This window comes from Convolutriloba macropyga, chromosome 9 (genome assembly GCF_964194025.1).
Source record: "Convolutriloba macropyga chromosome 9, txConMacr16.3, whole genome shotgun sequence".
NCBI classification, from domain to species: Eukaryota; Metazoa; Xenacoelomorpha; order Acoela; family Convolutidae; genus Convolutriloba; species Convolutriloba macropyga.
In genome coordinates, this window is record NC_134476.1 from 23927821 (window position 1) to 23952570 (window position 24750).

Consider the following 24750-nt stretch of genomic DNA (forward strand, 5'->3'; position numbering starts at 1 on the left):
GTAATTGTTTAAAATGAAAAATTAAAACAAATATGCTTGTCATCAAAAGCTTGATTTGTTATAGATTTCCGCAAACTTTATTAATATGTGTTTTAATTTGTAATAAATAATTGTACTAAATAAATGATTTTTGTAAAAATTGTAATACATTGATTTTTACAATTTTCTGCTTTGCTAAACAAATTGCAAAAAACATCAAGAGCTAAAAAATTGAAAAATAGAATAAGAAAAACATCAAACTTACATATTTTATTGAAAATATTATGCGAAAAAGGACATTTGGAAAAAAAAATGTTCTACTAAAACAATATTTTTTCAAAAAAAAAATTAAATTAAAAATTTTACAAAAAAACTTCCAAAACTGAAAAAAGGTAAAACAGAAAAGTAAAAAACATCAAAATTCACATTTTTTGTTAAATACATGATGTAAAAAACAGCATTTTTGAAAAAAAAAGTTTTAGAAAACAATATTTTTGAAGAAAAAAAATAATTCAATAAAAAATTTTTAAAAAAAATTCAAAAACTGAAAAAATAGAAAATAAAAAACAAAAATAGCATTTTTTGGTAAAAACTTTATGTAAAAAACGACATATTTGAAAGAAAATTTATTCTAGTAAAAACTTGTTTGTTCAAAAAAAAATTAAATTTTTATATAAAAAAATTCGAAAGCAGAAAAAAGGGAAAATAGAAAAATAAAAAAAACAACACAAGTTGCATTTTTTGTTAAAAACCTTGTAAAAAACGGCTTTTTTGAGAGAAAAATTGTTCTAGTAAAACTTTTTTTTTTCAACAAAAAATTATTTAAAATTAAAATTTTACTTTAAAAAATTCAAAAACAGAAAAAAGGAAAAACAAAAAACAACACAAGTTGCATTTTTTGTTAAAAACCTTATGTAAAAAACGACGTTTTTGAAAAAAAAAATTATTCTAGTAAAACATGTTTTTTCAAAAAGGAAATTAATTGAATTTCATATTTTACATTAAAAAATTCAAAAACAGAAAAAAGGAAAAATAGAAAAATAAAATACAACACAAGTTGCATATTTTGTTTAAAACCTTATGTAAAAAACGGCTTTTTTGAAAAAAAAATTATTCTAGTAAAACTTGTTTTTTCAAAAAGGAAATTAATTAAATTTCATATTTTACATTAAAAAATTAAAAAAAAACAGAAAAAAGGAAAAATAGAAAAATGAAAAAAACAACACAAGTTGCATATTTTGTTTAAAACCTTATGTAAAAAACGGCATTTTTGAAAGAAAAATTATTCTAGTAAAACTTTGTTTTTTTCAAAAACAAAATTAATTAAATTTAAATTTTTACATAAAAAAATTAAAAAAACAAAAAAAGGAAAAATAAAAAAATAAAAAAAACATCAAGATTTACATTTTTGTTTAAAAACAGTGTGTAAAACACAACAATTTAAAAAAAAATCATTTTAGTAAAAAAGATTATCATTTAAAAAAATGATTCAATTCAAAACTTCACCTTAAAAAGTTTATAAAAAACTGACAAGTGGAAAAAATGAAGAGAAACCTTTTGTAAAAAAAACGACTTTTTTGAAAAAAAATCGGATAGTAAAAGAATATTTTTTTCAAAACAGTAAAAATTATGCAATAGGTTTTCAACTTCTTTTCAAAAAAAAACAATTCTATACTTAAAGACTTGTATGAGTATCTATTTCTAAAACTTCCTGCCAAAAATTCTTCTTTTAAATGACCAGGTAATCGATTATCAAAGGCAGCACGCTAATTGCAATATTCTGATGGGAAGAATTGCTGCTGGAGTTTGCTTCGAAATTGTCACTGTAATCGCTTTGCATCATCCAGTATCAGCTGCCGGGAGTTCATTGCAGAAGCCAAAAAAACCCGCGTTTTTGAAAAAACATTTTATGAAAACAATCCTTTTTCGTCATTAACCGCCATTTTTGAGAAAAAAAAACAGATATTACAAAAACAGGCATTTTTTGACATAAATTTTAATTCAAAATTGAACTTTAAATAAAAGTTAATTTCGAAAATGCATTTGTAAAAACTCAAATAAATTATAATATCAAAGTATCAATTCAAAAGCATACATGAAACTCAGCTTTTTCTGAGTGTAAAAAGAGAATATTACAAATTAAACAGTCAATTAGTCACCTCAGGAAATAATAGTTTTTGGATCTGAAATTATTCCGGAAATACAAACAGATAATCAGTCAAAGAAATAACTTCTCAACCTGTTATTTTAGTAACTATACAACTCAGCAGCTCGTCTCAATTTGCTCGATGGAGGACACATGTTGTCTTCGTTTTTATCACCATCTGAATTTTTACTTCCCACTCTTTCAAGGTTATTGACATCAGGAGCCCTTCTCTTGACAGTCTTTTTGTGTACAAGATTGCTGGTTGCTCAGATTTGAGGGAAGTTTTTTCAGATGTTTTTTCACTTGCTTCATTAGATAAAATATGATCTAGGTAATCTGTATAATCATTGAGTACAGGACTAAGTATGGTTACGGCAGACTTGATTGAAGTATTTTCAACACTCGATGCTCCCTGTACTTCTTTCAATGCATCTTGTCCAGTGTCTGTAGAAACACGCAAAGGGACTGCCTGGTCGGATTTTTGTTGTCTAACTTGGGGTCAAGTGCGTTCTCTTCTTCTATACTTGCGATAATACTCTCTGTCAATGACCCATTTTCCCACTCGTCACAATCCCGATCAGGTTTCTGCTCCTGCAAATTGTCATACTCGTCAGACACACACCAGAGAAATTTAAGTTCTCTCTCCTCCTCAAAATATCCCAATTGATTTTCATACATTGGTCTATAGGACAACTCATAATCACAGAATTGTGCACGGACTGATCTGCTCAGTTCCATGTTGTCTGAGACTTGTAAAGTTGTGTTTTCGAAGTGATGCTCGTAGAAGTCTACAGTTGTCTGTTTGTATGGAACAGAGACTTCAGGCATATTCTCGATTGCAATAATGAAGACCAGAAGCTGCCTAGGAATTGAGAATGGAGGTTCAGCTACCCAGCCAAAGCACGTCTTCCTCTCCTTTATAATTGCTACATCATCATTGAAATCGGGGAAGAAGAAGTGGGCCTTAAGATTTTCGTTCAATTTCACAGATTTGATATTCATTATTCCAGCGTTTTTTAGGTGACGACGATTGAACTCCTAAATTGAAAATACGGATATTGAAAAAAACTTTCTCTCTGAAGAAATAATATGCTATTTGCGAATGAGTACGATGATTATAAAAGCCCATTATTCTTTTTTTTGGTCTGTTTTCATATTCTATTACAGAGGTGACTTACCTGGAATGGGAAATAGGAAGATATCCTAGAGATGAAGAATCTGCACTGAAAGGTTTATAACTGAAAACTTAGGTTTGTAGGAAAAGGAGATTAAAATTGTCTCCGAAAAAAAATGAAAAGGTCTTACTATAGCTAAGTTGTTGAACAGAACAAAAATAAGCGCAATGAGTTGAATTTTTGTTTGTGCACTACAATAAAAAATGAGATCATTATGACGCAATAGTGACGTAATTTTTACAATACTATGAGTAAGGCTTCAAGCACGTGAGCTGTGCATGCTTCGATAAAATAGGAATAATATCGTAATTAGTAAGGAATATTTTCTGTTCACATGAGTTCAGTGACTCCATTCAATACTTAAGTATCCGTAATTGTAGTAATCATATGACGTAGCTGGACTAAATTTTGTTCCAAAGAGGTGAGTGACCCTCTTACAAAAAATGAGATCACTTAATTGTTCGTAATTGACAACATAGTAGGACGTAAAACTCAGTAGGACGTAGAACTTTTAACGATTAATTCTGTACAATAGCAAAAAATTCGTGACAAATTTGTACTCATTAAACCTATATCGATCACCTGAGAAGATTCGTCTTTACAAAAGATGATCTCAAAAGTTGATGTTTTAAGGTCACTAAATAATTGGATTGTTGATAAGAAAGTAGAGAAAAGCGGATGATTGCAAGATTGTCTAATTTTTGATTACTTTGGTTACAATTTGGGTATTTTTTGACAAGATTTCGCTATTTTGTGGTAAAAATGGGTATTTTTGGCGAAATTTGTGTCTCTTTGTGTGGCAAGTATTGGGATATTTTTTGCTAGAACCGGGTTCTTTTTCGCAGGAATTAGGTATTTTTGGTAAAAATTTAGTAGATTTTGGTAATAACTGGGTGTTTTTGCTATGAATTGTGTAATTCATGACTAGAAACAGATATTTTTGGGCTAGAATTGATTTTTTTGGCAACAGTTTGATATTTTTTGTAAACATTTGGGTGTTTTCGACAATAATTGGATATTTTGAGCCAAGAATTGGGTATTTTTTGGTCAGAATTGGGTATTTTTTGGTCAGAATTGGGTTTTTTTTTGGCCAGAATTGGGTATTTCTTGGGATGAATTGGGTAATTTTGCCAAGAATTGGGTATTTTTTGGCCAGAATTGGGTATTTTTTTTTGGTCAGAATTGGATATTTTTTGGCTAGAATTGGGTGTTTTTTGGTCAGAATTGGGTATTTTTTGGGAAGAATTGGGTATTTTTTGGAAAAAATTAAGTATTTTTGCCAAGAATTGGGTATTTTTGGCCAGAATTGGGTATTTTTTGCCAAGAATTGGGTATTTTTTGGGAAGAATTGGGTAATTTTGCCAAGAATTGGGTATTTTGCGGCCAGAATTGGGTATTTTTTTGGACAGAATTGGGTATTTTTTGTCCAGAATTGGGTATTTTTTGGGAAAATTTGGGTATATTTTGGCCAGAATTGGGTATTTTTTGGCCAGAATTGGGTATTTTTTGGAAAAATTGGGAATTTTTTGACAACGATTGGCTATTTTTGGACAAGAATTGGGTGTTTTCGGCAAGAATTGGGTATTTTTTGTATTTTTTGGTATGAAATGGGTATTTTTTTCATTTTTTTAAGAATAGGGTATTTATTAAAAAGAACTAAATATTTTTTACCAAAAACTTTTTTTGGTTTCAAGTTTCAGAATCTAAAACTTCAAAAAATACAAATTTGTCCTCTTTTCACGACTTTTAAATTATGCCCATTGGATTCTGCGTTAAAATTACGCTATAAAGATGTACTGTAACAAACAATTCCAAAAAAAAATAATTTGAGGTTTCAGGTTTCAGAAGCTGAAACTTCAGAAAAAACCAAAAAGTGTAACTTCTAGGAGTTAAAGAAGTCACTATCAAATGCTTTGTTTAAAAACAACATACAGAGAGTTGATATAGCATACCATTCTCGATAAAACTATTTTGTAGTTTGAGGTTTGAGAAACTAAAACTACAAAAAACCCAAACCCATAATCTATAATTGACCGTGAAATTACCACCATTGAACTTCACGTCGAAAAATACCCTCTAAAGTTGTACTGTAGTATACATTTTCGACCAAAAAAAAATTTTTAGTTTGAGGTTTCAGAATCTGAAACTACGAAAAAAAAAATTTTCAGTGATGGTTTTCTGTGTTTTAGTATTTTTCATTGAAATCTGTGTGAAAAAATTTCAACCGATTATTAGAACAACTTTATATACATTTTTTTTAACGGTTTCGGGTTTTTGAAACTGAAACTACCAAGAAAAAACCAGAAACTACCAAAAGAAAATGCCAAAAAATCGGTTTCTTGCATGCTTTCACATCATGAGTAAAAAAAATTGAAAAAAAAAATTAAATTTTCAAAAAAACTTTTATGAAGCTTTTGCGAAAAACTTCCAATAATTTGAAATTATTGAAAACAAAACTTCATTAATAATCGAAAATTTTAAAAAAATTGATAATCGAAAAAGTTATGCGTAAATGAAAAGTTTGAAAGTAAAAGTTCTGCAGATGAATTTTATTAAGTAGATAAGATTAGCTGAAGTGCATTAGAGCGGATGCATTTCCCTGGGGCAATTAAGATAATTATCCCTGGGTAATTACGATAAGATGACAGGTCTATTGTTCTCACTCTCTTTTTAGGTACATCTTTGGAAATTGGACGAAAATAGGCTATACCTAATGTTAATACATAGGTACATCCTTTTACCCCCCCCCCCTGATCTGCTTACATATAACTACTTTCTTTAACAGCTTTCTTTTTTCTAAACAAAGATAATCTTTTTGTACCATCACTCAAAAAACGCTCGGATGGGTTATTTTTGCTGATATACACTGAATCAGTGTTGAAATAGGCTGGATGCTCACTCTGGTTATTTTTCTATGGCGTTTTTTTGTAAGTTGTTTTGTTTCTTTTCGATTTAGTACTTGAAGCTTCGATTTAGTATTTGGCGATGTTTTTTTATTTAACCAGACATTATTTAATTTGTGGCGCTTATTCAGAGTATGTGTGCTTGATTGTTCCGACCCACTTTAGTGGGGGAAGAACTATATGCTCAACTGTTTTTTTTATTCAGTCAATTTTGTCGATCAATTTTCGGCAATATTCATCGTACAGAGTTCTGTGTGGTATCATTAGAAAGCTTGTGAAGCGTAGAATTTCAGATTAAAAAGATGTTTTTGTTTTTGATTTTTCTTAGGCGAAACGGAAGTTTACAGGTCTGTAAACGTTAGTCTAGCTTCCGTTGTTTTGATCGCATTTTTCGTAAACTTTGTTAAAATTTTGATCAATTTTTGCAAAAAATATACAATTGTTAACAATAGTTTCATCAGTTTTACGTTTCAAGTTAAAAGAAAGTTGAAGAAGTGTCTATTCCAACTGTTTTCGCTACAATGCTGGCTAAATTTAACTTCTTTCTTTCCATGAAAAATTGCATCAAATTTTTAATTGGCCTACTTTGTCCAGTTTGATCGGTAGTGGCGGCATATAAAATGCTGATAGAATGTTTAAAATGATAAGGGCTATTTTTACCTCCGATTCCTAAGAAAATGTCCTGAAACTAACTTTTTAGGGGTTTTTCGCAAATTAAAATGGATATTAATAAAGGAATGCATCATTATTTATTAAGTTTTCCGTTGTCCAAGAAGACTTTAAAATTTTGGAAACAATTGCGTTTTTTAAAAACCGCGCGAAGGCTAATTTTGTTCTCATCATTGATAATTACGAAGAAGTTCCATTTAAGTTTAAATGAATCAATATTGTGTTTTCTGAGTAAAGTTCTTGGTTTCAATGGCTCAGAATAATTGTTTTCGTAATTTTTAAATGAGTTTTGCCAGCATGTTCCTTTGTAGTCTTATAACTGAGTCTACTTCATAAAATTTCAAATTCCGCAAGATGTCATCTAAGGAGCTAAAAAAGAATCAATCTAATGCTTTCACCTGATACATAAAAGTTTTTCGATATTCTATATCGATAAGTATCCAATTTTCATCCGTTTTTTGATATATTGATTTTTTGGTCAAATAAGCTATGTCGATAACAATTGGAAAATACTTTTGTTTTGATGAACAAGAAGCAATAACATGACCAGTTTTGGTCCGGTTGTGAATTTTAGAATTAAAGATTTGTTCTGATTACAACGGGTCGCTGTGTTTTTTAAAAGTATTGTTTTGTTAGATACAGACCATAATGGCTTCAAATCAAAGCTCAAGTATTGTCAGTTCAGATCTACAGGAAAATGAAGGTCAATAAGAACACATGATAATTTCTTGAAAGGCTTTTGTTTCTGGCTTCAAATCCGTTTGCGTAAATTTTTTTGCAAACTTATGTCCAATAGGCTGCCTATGCAGTAACAAAATAATCTTTTTACATTTTTGTTAAATGAAAGCTTATGGTTATTATGGCTTTGGTTTTAGAAATTCGTTATAAAAAAACGTGATGTATTAACGTATTTTTCAACTTTGCCCCTTTTTGTATTTGTTCAACTTGTTAATTGCTCTCAAACGAACTTTGTAGCAATTATATTAGTCCTGTTGTTCTTAATGCAATTTTTTGTTTGACCAATTTTTTGTCTGACCCATTTGACTTTTCGTCCTTAAAAACGGGATAAACAGGTAGTTCCCAGCGGGCATTAAGTTTCATTAGAGGACCTTAGCTGCGTTTAGTAGTCCTTCATGTGCTTAGGTTGAAGAAGGCCATAGTTTAAGGTTAAAAGGTCATTGAGTTTTTGAGCCCAAGATTGCAAAAAGTTGCTATTTTTTTGCCTTTTTTGTCATTTTTAAAATTTTTTGTTCGAACAGTCTAAAATTGAGGCTGGTTTAAATTGATAAAGGTCTTTTGCTAGACATAAGTACTTTTTTGACCCTTTTAAGAGCTATATGTTGTGGTAATCCAAAGAAAAACACGTAAATTTATTTTCTCAATTTTTTTCCAAGCTTTTTGAAATATGTTGTCATTTTTAGGTTTCTTTAGCCTCAAGAACCACTGAACCTCTCTGGGGTTTGATATTAGGTTATAGTATAGTTTCTAGACGTAATGGAGTGTTTTTCAAGATTTTAACATCACGAATTTTAGCATGTTTTGACAAATTTTTTTCTTTTGACATTTTTCAAACTTTTCCTTACCCAGGGGTCTTAAAACTTGATAATAACTTAAAACTTGATAAGAACCCAGGGTTCTTACGGGTTTGATAATAACTTAATGAAAGCTTCTTAATGACCATGAAATAGTTTTCAACTTTTTAATATTGCAAATTTTAGCAATTTTTTTAACTTGCTTTTCTTAAGTTTTTTGAAATATGTCATTTTAGGTTTCTCTAGCCTCAAGAGCAACGGAACTTCCTCTAGAGTTTAAGATGAGGTTGCAGTATAGTTTCTAGACGCAACATCACAAATTTTTGCCTATTTTTCAAATTTTTTGAAATTGCCTTTTTTAGGTTTCTTCAGCCCCAGGAGACACGGAACCTCCTCTAGGGTTTAATAATAGGTAATGTATAGTTTCTAGATGTAACATGACAAATTTTAGCGTTTTTTGGACAAAACTTCCAAATTTTTCCAGTTTTTTGACATTGTCATTATCCAGGTTTTTCAGCTTCAGGAGTCAGAAAACCTACTTAAGTGGTTGATAATAAGTTACTGATAAGTTTTTCTTGGCCATGGAATAATTTTCAACTTTTTATCACGGACTTTAGCAGTTTTTTTTTTTAAAAACTTGCTTTCTTCAAGTTTTTTTGATATTAGTTGTAATTTTTCTCTCTAGCCTCAAGAGCCAAGGAACCTCCTCTGGGGTTTGATAACAGATTACTTCATAGTTTTTAGATGTAACGGAATGTTCTTAGAGATTTGAATTTCTTGAATTTAAATTTTTTTAAATTTATTTTAAAATTCAATTTAAAATTTAAATTCAAATTTATTTAATAATTCAAAATTTTTAATTTTTTTTAAAAAAAATTAGCTATTTTAAGTTTTTTTGAATATTTTTTGAAATTTTTTAGGACCTCTTCAGAGTATGGATAATAAGCTGCTGCATAGTCTCTAGATTAATTGGAATGGTTATCAATGTTTTAATGACACGAGTTTTAACAATTTTCCGATAAAATTCAAATTAATTTCAAATTTTTGAAAGTATTGTTTTTCAAGTTTATGGATCCTTATGAGCCAGTGAAACTATTTAAGGCTCGAAATAGGATACTGGATAGTCTCGTGTTACAATGAGATGTTCCGGAAGATATTAATATCACTATTAAAGTTTGCTATTTTTAAAATTTTTGAATATTTTCCCTTTGAGTTCAATGATCATTACTGGCCACCAATACTTTTTAACTCTTGCTGATGGGTTAAACGACAGAACTCCAGAGACATAACGAATGGTTCTGATTATTTTTTTCACTGCGAAATGTGGAAACTTTTCTATTTGAATCTTGTTGTTTGTTTTTTCTATTTTGTTTTTTTTTTTCCTGTAACAAAGCTAGATGTTGCAGAGTTGAATCTCGTCATGGAAAATATTCCTAGCTCTCTCTCCCTCTCTCTTGGCTGGGGGTTTCTTTCCTTCTCTTTCTCGTTCACGTGTTATCTCTCGCACACTATCTGTCTTTTTCCTTCACCTTTTTGTTGATGCCGCACTTCAGCTGCTGTTATGTGGAGTGATGTAATCATCGATTACCTTCACCTCTCGCCCTTTCAATTGAGCTGAAGCTGGCATCACTAAACCGTGGCTAGCAACTGACGAAGCCAACCGCTCGCTGGGTAGGTTGAGAGCAATTCGCCCGACGTTTGTCGGTACGTTTAATGTTTAATTATTCTCAATGAAGATTGGTCACATCTTTTTTGGCGAAATGCAAGTCAATTGGTTTGGTTTAGTTTTGTTTTTATCTCATGCTATTTTGACTTTGTCATTGTTTTTTTAAATTAAAATAGATAGAATTAGAGTTTTGGTCTTAAATAATGCTAGTTTTCTTTAATTTAGTTGTTTGTCTCCTCTCGTACTCTCCTTACTGGCAGATATCATTAGTCCTCTTATGAGTTGTTATTAATTGCTCTTGAACGAAATTCATAGCAATTATTGTAAACGTGTGTGTCTCTTTTAATGCAAAATTTTCGCATGACAAAATCGTCTTGTCGAGTGACTTTTACGCCCTTGACTTTTTGCGTTCTGCGTGATCTAAAATTCTCTCTCTATCACAATTTCAAGCAGCTGAACTCAATTGGCGACAATTTAATACTAAAAGTCAAGTGAAAAGTGCGCCAAAACTGGTGTCATTTTCACTTTAAATCTTAATAGTGGTATATGTTAACCTCTAATGTGGTTATTTGAAGCCCACTATTGAACTTCTTAGTCCCATTTAAGCCCCCCCCCCCCCCGACTGAAGCAGGCTGCAATTCATTAGAGCTCCCACTAGTCGTTCGAGAGCAATTCTTCCGACGTTTAGTCGGTTATGTTTTTATTTGTATGGTGGTTTGAGTTTAAAAGGTTTTAAATGGATACACCAATTAATTTTGAACAATATATGAGGTTTTCCAAGTTTTCTATCTCCTGGTTTTGTTGATAATTAAACCAAAAAAGTGGTTGAGCGGGTCGGAACATTGTGCGAATGCAAATTTTGAGCTGATGACAAGCTGCTAACTTCAATATGATTACGTTGGTGTGCCATTATAGACCGTCTTCAGGTCTAAATTGGATCCTGTAAAGGGCAATATTTGTTCACTAGTGTCGTCGACTATTATCTCTTTCTTGGGCATTCTGTTGATATATTTTCACCCAGTAAATAAAACGAAGCAATGTTTTTGCATTTGGCCTTGCACATTTTTAATCTGCAGATGGGTCCCATTTTGGATCATCAGCTTTGTTCTTATGACTGCTATAGTACAGAAATACTGCTCATTAGCATGACATTGGCCGATTTATGCAGGTGATTAGGTGAGAATTGGCAGAATTCATTTGGATTTATATTGAATTGGAACGTTCCTCAGAATTTGAATCAATAGCGACACGCTCTATCGACAAAATTGGCTCCTGGGAGCGTCAGTTTTAGTTAATTAGAGAATTTTTGATTAAAGATTGCAGCTCTGACTCTATTCCCGTGTTAATTTAAATCTTGTGCAGCCAATTTGCGGTAAATAGCACCCGCTGGAATGTCTGCCTGGCAAATGACAACCCGCTGGACAGCTGAAGAAATCAAATTTTTGTACTCAAGACAAGAACTGATTGAAGGGAGGAGGAAGTTTAATGGATTGGTAATGATTTCACGGCTAGCTTCCTCTAATTTGCAGGAGAGAGCGAGAGGAAAAGTGCGGTGGTCTATATCGCTGGGGCATTTAATTTTTGCGATGCCGTAGAACAGTTAAGCCTAAGTAGTAGTTGGCAGAAATTGATCATGATTGAGCTATTGACCGCAAAAGGAGCTGTTAAAAAGTGCATAATGTTCGAGTATGCTGCACGAATAATCTGGTAAGATCTATTTGGACTGATAATTTTTCTGATACTTGACGATCCACGAGGTATATAGTCGGGAGAGTGCAATTTTTGTCGAGATTTTCTCTGAAGGGATTGGCGTTATATAGTGCGGGTTTATTTTTCTGAGAACAACTATCGATTCAGGCGAGCGGTTTAAGCCTTAAATTGAAGATTTTTTAATAGCCGCCGTCAGCCTCTCAAACGGCTATTAATTAGGTGCTCTCCTTTTTTTACAATTCAAAGAATTTGAATTGTATTGGGGCGTTGTCTTTTTTTAAGATCTGTTCACACATTTTCATGATTTTTGAAGTCAAATTGGAGAAATGATTTTGGTCGCGCCGAAACAGGAAGTGGAGCGAAAAACCGAGTAGTTTTGCGGCGTGAATTTTTTCGCTCTAATTCTTAAGTAGAGTGAGAAAACGTTGTGGTTCTAAATGTTTCTCCCATTCCATTCATAGTTCATTCTAGGCCTAGTTTTTTTTATTTCAACCAAATTTCCATTTCTCGCTAGTGGTTTTTTTGTTCACATGCAGCATTTCGACAATGATTTTTTGTTTTTTTTATCTGATATTTTTAGTGATGGTTTCCCCAATTCATAATAGTCCGTTCTAGGCCTGGTTTTTGTTTAGTCAATGAAAATTCTTGGAATTGTACGTGAGGACTTGTCCTGCTTTGTTTTTTTTTTTTAATTCGCTTCACCTTTTGATCACGTTTTTCGTTTTACATAATTCACGGCTTTCGCGTTTGACTTCTGACTTACCTCACGCACTATTTTAACTGAGTAGTTTTTAAATCCATTCACTCAATGAATTACACAAGATAGTGAATACAGTCAATGTCAAAAGAGCAAAATCAAAAGAGACGGGATAAACCGATAAAGCCCTGTCATTAAGTCGAAATGCACTAGGTTAACACTGTTCATTGCGTGTTTGCTACCTGACATTGGTGTTAAGCTTTTTAGCTTTCAGTTTAGAAGCTGAATTAAGTATAGTTTTAGAATCCAACTGAAACCACGTCGAATTAGAAGAACACTTTTTGACATTAAAAAAAATAGAAAAAAATTTGGTCAATTTATCTCTTTTCTATTTCTGTTTTAATCCCTATGTGCATCAAGCGCGTCAACGGCGGCTATTTTCCGGCAATCTGCCGGCTATGTTCATTTATGTCAACTCGGTGGCATATCTACGACAAATACTTTCTGACCTCAAAGAGCTCTATCAAAATTTTTTATAGTTCATTAAATTATTTGCAAATTTGAATGTAGTCCAATGCGAGAATGTGCGTTTATGGCTAGAAATAGCTCATATAGAAAAAATATTTTACTATTCAGTCGTTTCATGTGAAGTTCAATGCATAGTTTAGTAATCCACAAGCTTCATTTTCAGCGCAGTGTTGAACTTCAAAAATTTAGCTTGAATTGCAATTAGGTAAAGTAACGTTTGCGGTATTTCCATTAGGGTAAAACTCGTCCCCTTGTTTTCTCCATTAAAGGCAGTTAAACACACAGCAAACTCGAAGTGGGTGCAAAATTTTGTACATAGATATTTTTAATGCCTGCGAAACACACTCGGTCATTTTACTTTTATGGCTAATTTAACGTTTGTTGTCAGTTCCTAAGTGCACAGTGGTTACTCGCGCGCTATTGTTTGGATTCATGGACTATTGTGATCATTGGCTCGGTTGAGAAGCTAAAAAGTATGCTTTAAGTCTTCTGTTGCTACAAATCTACCCTAGGAAACGGGCGAAGGAAAATTAGCGGAGCCGCGGGCGCTAACCCGTTTCCTTTTCATATATTTCGTACTCCTTCTTTTCCCCTGCCGTATGTTACCCCCTCACCTATTCTCTCTCTTCTCTTCTGACTACTAACAATGAGAGAATTTTCTATTCTTCTGTACTTTGCAGTGTTGTTTGGAGGAATTTGCTGCAAACATTTTTGCACAGAATATAAAAATGCTGAAAATATAGTCGACGTTTATTTAACCGAAACACGTTCCCGAATGAGAATTTAGAGAATGTTGAATTTTGAAAATAGATTCTGATATTTGTCGCATTTTAAAAGACGTAAAACTACCTATCAAAAGGTGGACAGTTTTGCAATTTTGTTAGGTTTGTCTATTGAGTAAATTTGTATTGCCTAAATCATAGGGGATACAATTAAATCGATATCGGTTTCGTTAGAAATCGGCTTGATAATTGCAAACTCTTCAGATAATGGCACAAGCTGAAGAAATGGTCGTTTTTATTCAACATTTCTTACCATATCATTATTGTAATTTTTCTCTCCTTTGTTGCCTCCAAAATAAAGTTAGTACGTGCTTCCCAATTTAAATCCTACCTTCGCCACCACTGTTACCCCCACCGCATGCAGTATTTATTACTGCTACTCCCCGGGAAAGGAAAGAACTGCTCTTTTGCGGCAAAATTCCCCTTCTAGTCTGTTTTTTGAGGCATTATTCTGGTCTGCTTGAAGTATGATATTGTATTTTGATTTGGAATTAAATCGGATCTGCCGGAATTTGCGCTTTTTCAATTTATTTTGAGGGTGTTTTTTAACTAGTTACCTTTCAATCTAAGATCCGATTATAAATTGCTGGTTACCTCCGCTGAATTATAAATAGTGGACTTTTCCGCTGAGCAATTGCCTTATTCTCTCATTGGAGCAGCTTTCAAACAGGTATGTTTTTTTCATAATTTTGGTGTTGGGATATTCCTTATTGAACCGTAGTCCGTTTTAATTCTTTGTCTAATCCTTCGGCGCCGTCAATTCCGGGCGCAGCTCGAAAAAGTTTACAAATTTTCCAGTGGACACTTCAAGTTTCCTTTTTTTACGTATACCCATTGATTGATCAGCGATCATATAAGTACATTCTTGCTCTTTTCAAATATGTAAATTTAAATTTTTAGTCTGTTGAATTTTAAAGAAAGAAGAACAAAAGTAGTCAGCTCGTCTTATTAAAAGCCTTGCAGGTCAACACACAGAAACAACTGTTTAATGTTTAATTTCAACTCAAAATATTATAGAAACTAGAACGAACTTAATTTTCATTCCCCTTTTTTATCATCGTTTCCATATCGTGATCCATATTCAGCAATCTACCAAACACATAGTTGAGTATTTTTACGACTGCTTTAGAAATAATTTTAGGCTGGAGCAGTGAAAACGGAAAAATAAATAATTTTAAGAGCAGGTGAAAATTTAGGTGAAGTTTATCCCTTTTCTATGAAAATTTTTACTTTCCCTACAACACCAAAATTGCGTGAGACTAATCCAATGAGGTTTGCAGGTTTTCCATCTTTTCAACCAATTTGTTCCTTCTGGTGCTCTAGGCAGGCCAATGTTTAACATACAGCAGCGCAATGAGTTTGAAAACTCCAATCTTGACATTTTTCTGAGCAACACTGGCGCGATTATTTGTTGAAATGTCAACTTAACGCTGGGTAATTCAGTCATATGTTTTAACCACAACTCACTTTATATTACCTTAATAATTAAGATCTGCGGAACAAATCCAATTTTACCAATTATCTCAAAATCCAACGGAAAAAAAAGAAAATTAGCGTCAACCCAACATTCGGTGATGTCTGCGTTAAGTAGTACCCCAAATCTTGGGAGTGCGTTATCACAGCTTAACAATGCAATGTAACTGAAGAAAAGAAAAAGTTTTTAATTTACTTTTTTCAAGAAATTAGGTTTTTTTAAACAAAAATGCACATATCTTGGCTGATAATAGATACTATATGATAAAAAGAGCAATTTTGAAGTGCAATTACAATATCTGTGCTCACTTTTTAAAATGTGCTCACTTCCAAGGTAAACAAAAATGAAGAAAAACTGCTCAAGACATTTTTGTCAGCATTTTTCTCATTTGTTTTTTTTCGCAGCAAATGGAAGCTAACATTCTTCGCTGTCAAGTGGTTTTTTCTTGCTAATTTTTGCTTAATTTCTTTGCTTAATTTTTGCGTTATCTCAATTGCTCTCATTCAAAATCAAATTTGTTGCTAAAATAAACCGATTGTAAGGTATGCAGTAACAAATCCGGTCTAGGCTAGTGTTTAAGATGGCAGCCTGCCATCCTGGAGGTTGCGGGTCCGAATGCCTCTGTAATAACGTTTCATAAAATTATTTGTTTTTAATCTTAGTATTAAAGAATTATGTTTTGGTCTAAGCAATATCTCATGCAATAATGAAAATTTTCATTGTATTTTATAAAAAGTAATGAACTAAAAACCGAACTTTTGTTGACTGCCAAGATATCAACAGAACTGTTGTGTATTTATAGCAGTTATCGCAATTCGCTTTCAAACTCTGCAAAATACAGTTTGACTGAGATAGAAAATGTTCTCCAGAACAATTTTGCTCATCATTTTGTTATTTTGCTCGTCGTTTGATCACTTACATTCACAATAATTGGAACTTTTTTATTCGAATATATAGAATATATTGTATATGGCGTGTCACATGTAATTTTTTGATTTTGGCTAGAGTTGTTGGGTTCTCGGGTTTCGCTTTGGTTGCCATCAACCATATTTGTCGATTGACGTTTGATTATCAATAATTTTAAAAGACTTTAGTCGTGATTGTAATGACACCAAAATGGAAAAAGGTAAAATTTAAACCCGGAGTGTTAAGTCGTGAAATTTTGTACATACAACTTTAAAACCAAGTGTTTGAGGCAAGTATTTTGTGGTAGTTCTTGTCTGCGTGCGTTATTTGATTTTCTTATCGTTTGTTTTTTTTTTCAAATGTTTTCAAAACCTATGTCCTGTTAAGGTCCAGTCTAATTCCAGTTAATAGATGCAGTGGTTGAGCGGATGCAAATTTCGATTAATTTAGCCTTGGGATGAAACGGGATGAACTGGTACAATTTGAAGAAACTAAGTCAACCGGATGGTGTCGAAGTGAGCGTTTTTAATCTCTTGATTGCACATAATTTTTGTGGAAGGTATGGTTTCGATTTGAAAGGTGGGCTTTTGAGCCCAAGGTAATATATTTTTCAGATCGAAATTTATGGCTTTCAAGGCATTGACACTATCAGGAAATTTTATTTAACTTAGTCGTTATTTACGTAATATTTAAAGTTTTTTGATTTTTTTTCAAATTTTGTTTCTTTGGTTCCTGTTGGTCAAAAGGGGTTGTGGTAACTTCCAGATGCGTCGTTTAGGAGTTTTTGGCTATACAAATTTTGAGCCAAAAATTCTTCTGTTTTTCTGTTTAATTTTTCATTGCGTCGTTAACTTGTTACGTTATGCTCACCTCAAACATGTTTTTGTTCATTTGTTCATACCTTTTTGGACTCAAATGTGTGCTGCCCGTCGTTTTTTACTGTTATGTGATTAAGTTTTTCGTTAAGTTGCGTGAATATTGTTCTTTGATTTTAGGCTTTTACTTTCAAAATGTATTATTTGCATTAATTGGTGCAGTTAAGGTCAGTTGGGCGTATTTCAAAATAATTGAGGTCCTTTTATGGCATAAGTGAAAGCTTCGTATCAATTAGTAAGTCGTGATCTCGAGCACGAGTAACAAGAATTTTATTTTTTTAATAATTGAATTCAAAATGGCCTAAATGTACAAAATTTCACAGGTATTTATAGTCCGTATCAGTATGAAAATTTACAGATCCGTCTAGATATAGATACTGATATGGGTTAATTTACACGTTAGTTGTGAACAAGTTTTTGCCCTTGCCGTATATGGCAAGTACTAGTGCAGTTTTTTGCACTTAGCACATTGTTCTCCCTACCTGAGAACATGTCATTTCTGTCTACTGGGAGGATCGGAGAGTTGGTTTCTGATCATGTCTGGTGGTGGGAGGGTCGAATCTATCACACAAATTTATGTTTTATGTACACTGATAAACTTGTGGTATGAACAAATTTGAATTTACGATTCGGTTCAAATTAGAAGCCATTATTCAATTTCACTTCACCAAGCATCAGCTAAGAAAGTTTTCTTTATATATGGAAGTTAATTTTAAGTTGCTAAGTTCGCCACTTCTCGATATATCACATCCTCCCTCCTTTTTTAAAAAAGTTTGTAGGAATAGCTTCTCCAAATCTTTCTGGTTGTTTTTTATTTCTGCTTGAAGTTTTCGTGGCCACTGAAGGTTGTTCCCCTTCAACTCCTGAAGTTTCTTCAGTAGAGCTGGGAGATGCCACGTCTATGTCGTCCCTACTGCTCTCAGACTGTGAGTCAGTAGATTCAGTTTTGATGTCGTTAGGTTCCAGTCGTGCAATTTGGTTGTCACTAACAAGCACTGTCTTGTTTGAATTTTCCAGCTGAATGAACGAAGTGTTCACTCCTTTACGGATAATGAAAGTAGCTGGAACCGTCGGTAAACTGTTCGTCGGTTTGAACAGGACTCGTTCACACAGATCAAAATCAGTGACTTCTGGAAGTGTTACTTTGCATCCCAGTAGCAGTTCTACAGGAGTTTTGCCCCGCGTCTTGTAAGTGTTCTGATGTGTCAAATCACGCTGTAGGAAAGCGCCAAATAACACATTCAGATTTGGACTCCAGGCTTGAATAGCCCGATTCACTGTTTGGACTGATCGTTCAGCAATCCCATTTGCTCTTTGATGGTAGATGGGAGATTCCATCTTTTTAATCCCTAGTGATTCACACCATTGCTTTAGGTCACTGCTCACAAACTCGGGACCATTGTCTGATACTATTGTTCTTTTTATCCCAAATTTTGCAAAAATTTGACTCAAGTACACCTTCACTGTTTGTGAGGTTCTATTTCCCGCAGGGAAGTCTTCTATCCAACCTGATCCCGCGTCTACTATTACTAATATTTTACCTTGATCATTAACGTAGCCCCAGTCCATGTGGAGTCTTTCCCAAACTTCAGCTTCCGGTCAAGTAGATACTGTTTTCCCCAGGCTAGGCCTGTTTTCTTGGCATTCCTTACATTTACTAACATATCGAAGAACATCTTGACTGATGCCGGGCAACCAAGCCATCATTCGAACTGCTGTTTCAGTTGTATTCTTGCCTTGGTGAGTCTAATGAGCGTTGGCCATCACCATGGGTCTTAGTTTGGGTGGAATGAAAGGCACAACTCCTCGAAAGATGATTCCATTGTGAATGGTCAATGCGTCTTTCTGTTGTTCAAATTCTTTCTCTGCTTCTGAGCACTGTTTCCAGATGGCGCTTTTTATTCCTTTGATGACATCTTGAAAGAGTCGATTCGATCCCAGCTCAGTTTTGATGTCTGACTGGGTAACCAGGTCGGATTGGACGAAGTAGATATTGTCAAGAGCAAAGCAGACTCGATCATTGTCATCGTCGTCGTCAAAGTCTAGTCTGCTCAAAGCATCAGCGTGAAGGATCTGTTCTCCGGGCGTATATTTCAATTCGAAGTCAAATCCCATCAGCGCTATCGCCCATCTCGTAATTTTTGCTAATGCTTTTTTCGGAATTTCTTTGTCTGGGGTGAAGAGATATTTGAGAGGTTTGTGGTCAGTCTGTGGAGTGAAACTTCTTCCGAGTAGGAATTGTTTCAATCTTGTGACCACAAAGACAATTGCAAGTGCCTCTCGCTCAATATTGGAGTGATTTTGTTCGGCTTGTGGCAACTTCCTCGAGACGTAGATCACAGGATGTCCTTCTTGTGAGAGTACACCGCCTATAGCTCTCTGAGGCGTCTGTTGTCACGGTTGCTTCCTTCGTCAAGCTGTAAGGCTGTACAAGAGGGTAAGCACATAACTCGTTTTTGATGTTTTCAAAAGCATTTTGATCTTCCTTTTCCCATCTGAAGTCTTCTTTTCGAACTTCGTTTAGGAATAGCATTTTTGTTGCAAAATGCGGTATCATTCGACCAAAAAAATTTGCTCAGCCGACAAAGGACTCGTGTATCACATTTGATGGCGGTTTTGCATTTTTATTATTCTCAACATTTTAGGATTCTTCAACGTTTAGGATCGGGTGCTATTCCTTCTTTGGAAACAGAGTGACCAAGAAAACTTACGCTTGAAACTGGTTTTGAGTTGCATTTCTTCTCATTGACGGTGAAATTTTTTTTCACGTAGCCGGCTCTTGACTGCAAGCATTCGTTTCTCGTTTTAAGCTTTTGTTGTTCCATATACCAGGACGTCGTCTTGGAAGATGACCACACCCTTGATTCCTTTGAGATTTGACTCAATGCAATTCTGGAAGATTGATGAAGAGTTCTTTAGGCCCTGAGGAAGCCTGCACATCTTGAACAATCCCTACGATGTATTGATTGTGCATATTTCTTTTGCATCCTCCTCCAGCTCAATTTGATAGTATGCGTCTGGTAAGTCAATTTTTCCAAAGTAAGAGGCCCATGGAGATTATGGAAAATGGTCTCCATGTATAGGATTGGATAGTCCTCGTCCATAACTTTCCCATTGATGTGAACATTCAGGTTCACGCATAGTCGCAAAGTTCCATTGTTCTTTCGCTGCCACACTACTGGTGATGCATTTGTGACCCCACCGGGTTGTAATGGCTCCAGGATGCCCTGTCGTACCATTGTCTCAAGCTTCTCTTTGACCCTGTCTTGGAGAGGTAGAGGTGTCTTTCTAGCTTTGCAGAACATTGGCTGTGATCCCGGTTTGAGTTTCACATGCGCTTTGTATCCTTTGACTGCAGGTAGTCTTTCATCACTCACTGAATTGATGCCTTTTTGGGGTAGTATGTCTCTCGCAAGTAGCCCAAATTTTTTGTGGGATTGCAGAACTGCTAGTTGTTGTTGCCTATGCTTGCTTCCGTTCCCCTCAACATCACATGTTAGTGATCCCAGAAGCGTCAGTTGATGACCGTCATAGGCCTCAAGACGTCTGACTTTCCCATTTAACTGAGGTTTACCAAGCTCAGTCCAGATTAATGATGATATCACGGTGCTATCAGCACCGGTATCAATTTGCTTTTTTGTTTTATGGTCTTTTACTGTAATGTACTCCCATGTCACCGACATGTTAAACACGTTTTCCCGTGTATAGTACATTCCCATTTCCATTTCGGATGATGTTTGACCAAACAACTTACCCTCTTCCTAGCAGAAATTGTTGTGCTGGTCAGACTTAACTGACTTTGGCTGGGTTTTACTTCTGCACATTTTTGAAAAGTGCCCCACCTATTCACAGGTGTTACATTTCTTGTTCAAGGCAAGACACGGCTTGCTACTCCTCCACTTGCTTACCTCCACTTTAATTTAGCCCTTTAGAAATTTAGCCCTTTCTTTCGTTTCTACTCTCTGTAGGGGAAATATGGTTTTGAATAGCTTGTCTGATCTCTTTGAAAGGAGTGTCTAACAATTTTTTATGGCTCATAAGCCTCCTAAGTTTAAGAAGTGCGTCCTGGCTGCATATACTAAGAAAGAGATTTGTAACCTCTAGGTTCACGATCGTACCGTTGGTGTTGACTTTATCTTCTTTCTTCTCTGCGCGACATTTCGCCACAAAAGACATGATCCACACAGTACAGGATTCAGCATTCTGCAGATCCAAGGTTTGTCGGTTGTTTGGTCGTCTGGACACCATTGTCGTGGTCTCGAGCACGAGTAACAAGAATTTTTATTCTTTTAATAAATGAATTCAAAATGGCCTAAATGTACAAAATTTCACATGTATTTATAGTCCGTATCAGTATGAAAATTTACAGATCCGTCTAGATATAGATAAACTGATAAGGGTTAATTTACACCTTAGTTGTGAACAAGTTATTCCCCTTGCCGTATATGGCAAGTACTAGTGCAGTTTTTTGCACTTAGCACATTGTTCTCCCTACCTGAGAACATGTCATTTCTGTCTACTGGGAGGATCGGAGAGTTGGTTTCTGATCATGTCTGGTGGTGGGAGGGTCGAATCTATCACACAAATTTATGCTTTATGTACACTGATAAACTTGTGGTATGAACAAATTTGAATTTACGATTCGGTTCAAATTAGAAGCCATTATTCAATTTCACTTCATCAAGCATCAGCTAAGAAAGTTTTCTTTATATATCGAAGTTTAATCTTAAGTTGCTAAGTTCGCCACTTCGCGATATATCACATAGTAGAAAAGCCAAATATATTTTTATGGTCTTATTTTTTCTTGTTATTCTGAGGGTTCATGTCTACAAAACAAATGCAGTTATTTTCTGGCAATCGGACAGCTATATTTTATAATTTTCTTTATAACAATTTTTATTGAATTTAAATTTCCCTATCTAATTGAATTTCGTCCTTTTACAGATCTGGTTTTTTGGGCTAAAAATGAAATATCTTTGGATAGTAGTTCAGTGTTTTCAATTCTTTATCGGCGTTCTTTTTTGTTGAGACCTTTTGATTAGCATTTTTATTCAATGAATTCTGCCAATCATGCTCTGAAGACATTAGTATGTAAAATAGATTTGAATATAATGATAAAATTGTAAATCAACATTTTGTGACCACTTCTATTTTGCAGCTATTGTCCGACAATTTGCCGGATGTGTTTAATAAAAACTTAGGCCCCAAATTCGGGATTTTGAATTTCACAGTTAGAAGCTGTAATGTGAATATCAATTTGCGCTCAAAGTGTGCTTGCTTGCTCAGCCGCAGATTAGTTTGTGATTCTCAATGTTCATGCATAGTTGCTCTCTTTTTGATTTATTCTGTGGACGTCTGAAAACCAATCTTTTAAACTTGCTTTGCTGACGTCAATTAGATGCACCGAAATTAGTGGGATTGAATATTTTAGTCAAATGATATTTCTAAATGATGAAATTTGAAATTAAAACCAAGCATTAAAACTAAATTTAAAATCGAAACCAAGTGTGCCGAATCCTTTGACGTGAAAGATTGTCTGACCTAAAAGAGTTTCTGACAATTGAATTGCCGCTTAGCGGTATCAATTAATTTTCCACATGTTTTCTTATTTTTCAATAGTCAAATCTGAGGGTTTTAGATTTGATTGGTTATTTCAGGTTTGTTGCATGGTCTCCGCGTAGGAAATTTCGTTCTCCAAGAACAAGCCGAGAGTGGAAATGGGAGTGCAGTGCAGTGTTTATGTTGGTTTTGTCAGTTTCATATTTAGTGGTCACTCATCATTCAGTTAGAGCTATTACGTGCGTGTTTACTTCATCACTCATTTGTCTCCTATTGTTGTGTGCTTCCCACGTGACGTATACACCTGGAGTTAATTGTTCACGTCTTTTCAACTGTTTCACATTTTGGTTACTCTTTCTAGACGAATAAAGCGCACAATCGAACAACTGCCTATTTTTTATTCTTCACCTAATATATAATTCATCAATATTCGCTCATTAAGCGTCTTTATTCAAGGACAATATTTTGGACTCAAAATTTTCATTGCAGTTGCCTACTCTGAATTATAGTTCTCTTAACTTCATTTCTTGCTTCTGTGTTTGGCGTTTATTTGTGCAGATTTCCGCTAAATTTTTTCTCGCCATTATTTTGTACCAATTTTTACACTTTTCAAGTTTTTGTCAATGAGAGGTACTTTTTCCCAGCTAAAGAGGGAAGTATTAATACAGATGTATTAATGTGTAAATAGATAGATAGAGGGAAACGCATTTAATACTACCATAAAATATTGCCTTCCCTTATTATAAGGTTCCCCCTCCTCTTTACGTGTAAAACAGTGTGGGTGTGTCGCCGGTGTAAACCAAAATAACCCCTCTTTTTTTTTACTAAATTTAGAAAACGGGTTTTACCAAATAGAAAGAGCCGCCTTTCAATTCCCCCGCAGCTACGACTGAAGGCTGCTGCGTGCATTTGCGTTGCTTCACTTGTTTTCCTTACATTTCTGTTAACTAACTGGAGAACAGAAGGAAGAAACTATTTACACAGTTTGTTTCACCTCTAAAGGTCGTCGTTTCTATTAAACTTCATCTCTTTGCCGTTTAGCATATCGCCTACTTTATCAGAGCCTCATTTTTACTCAAAATTAACCTAACCTGTAAATTTCAAATTTATTTCGAATGCATCGTTAAATTTTACACCGTTATTTTATGCTATGCTCATAAAGTATTGAACTTTAATATCGTGGTTTATTGCGTGCAAATTTAGTGGCACGTTTTGATATTTTGATAGTTCTGGCTGAAAATTGGAAATAGAAAATTTTGATGTGATCGCAATTGTTTACTTTAATCAAACTGTTATTATTTACTACTAAAGGTGAAGGCGACTAGTTTTGCGTGACCCTTAGCCGACTTTCTTTCCGGTAGTTTTTCTGTTGCCCAGAATTACTTTCAATTCATGCGCACTGATGCAAAACTTTGCCAACAAGCTTAGCTAACTTTTGCAAAATTTTGGTTGCAAATTTGAAAGTTATTCCTTGTTTGTTGTTCTACACGGCGCGAAATAATTCATACAAACATTGGCAAAGCTGAGCAAACTTTGAAACCTTCAAAATCAAGTCTATCTTGAGTAATCGGTTTGTTTTAACCGCTTACCAATTCTTTGTCAAATTGTGCTATCAACTATAAACCAGATTTGTTACATTTCTGGGTCTGAATTTAAACTTTGACGCCAGAGTTAAGTCACATATTGACCAATTTGAGCGTACCTCAAATCAGATAAGGGAATCGGAGGGGTCAGAATGAGTAAAAAGTTTACTCTGGTTGTGGAACCGTTAGTGGGGAAGTCACCCCCGATATTCTACAAGGAGGACGGTACTAGATTCGGGGATGCACACACCATCAAGTTGAGACTAGCCACTGAATATTGCCTCAGAGTTACACTCACACCCCCTCTATCATTAGAGTAAGTTCACACTTCTTTCATTCAAACATTCACGCACATGTCATATATTAGGGATCTTTTCCATTTATGTCCCCACTACCCGCTTAGTTGGTGCATATTCACACTCTCAAGCTCATGCGCTATATTAACATATAATACTTGGTTATGGTACATGTTATGGTACATTGTCTATACGGGGGGGGGGGGGGGGGGGTACTTTGAGTGGTTTAATTATATAATTGATGGTTATAGTGATGCATCATTTTGGCGT

The 24750-nt window shown here is 34.3% G+C and overlaps 1 protein-coding gene across 2 annotated transcripts in view; it reads left to right on the forward strand.

Annotated features, from left to right (window-relative positions):
- The first annotated feature begins 11688 nt into the window (after positions 1–11688).
- The window catches only part of LOC142345673 (CB1 cannabinoid receptor-interacting protein 1-like), a 29492-nt gene continuing 16430 nt past the window's right edge, over positions 11689–24750 (forward strand). The window contains exons 1-2 of one of the 2 annotated variants that reach the window (XM_075397887.1): positions 11689–11777; positions 22700–22840. In XM_075397887.1, the coding sequence (XP_075254002.1) occupies positions 11704–11777; positions 22700–22840 (215 nt within the window). In that variant the 5' untranslated portion in view covers positions 11689–11703. Of the gene's footprint in view, positions 11778–22699; positions 24501–24750 lie in introns of those variants that run through there. The other variant, XM_075397888.1, reaches the window with a different exon arrangement.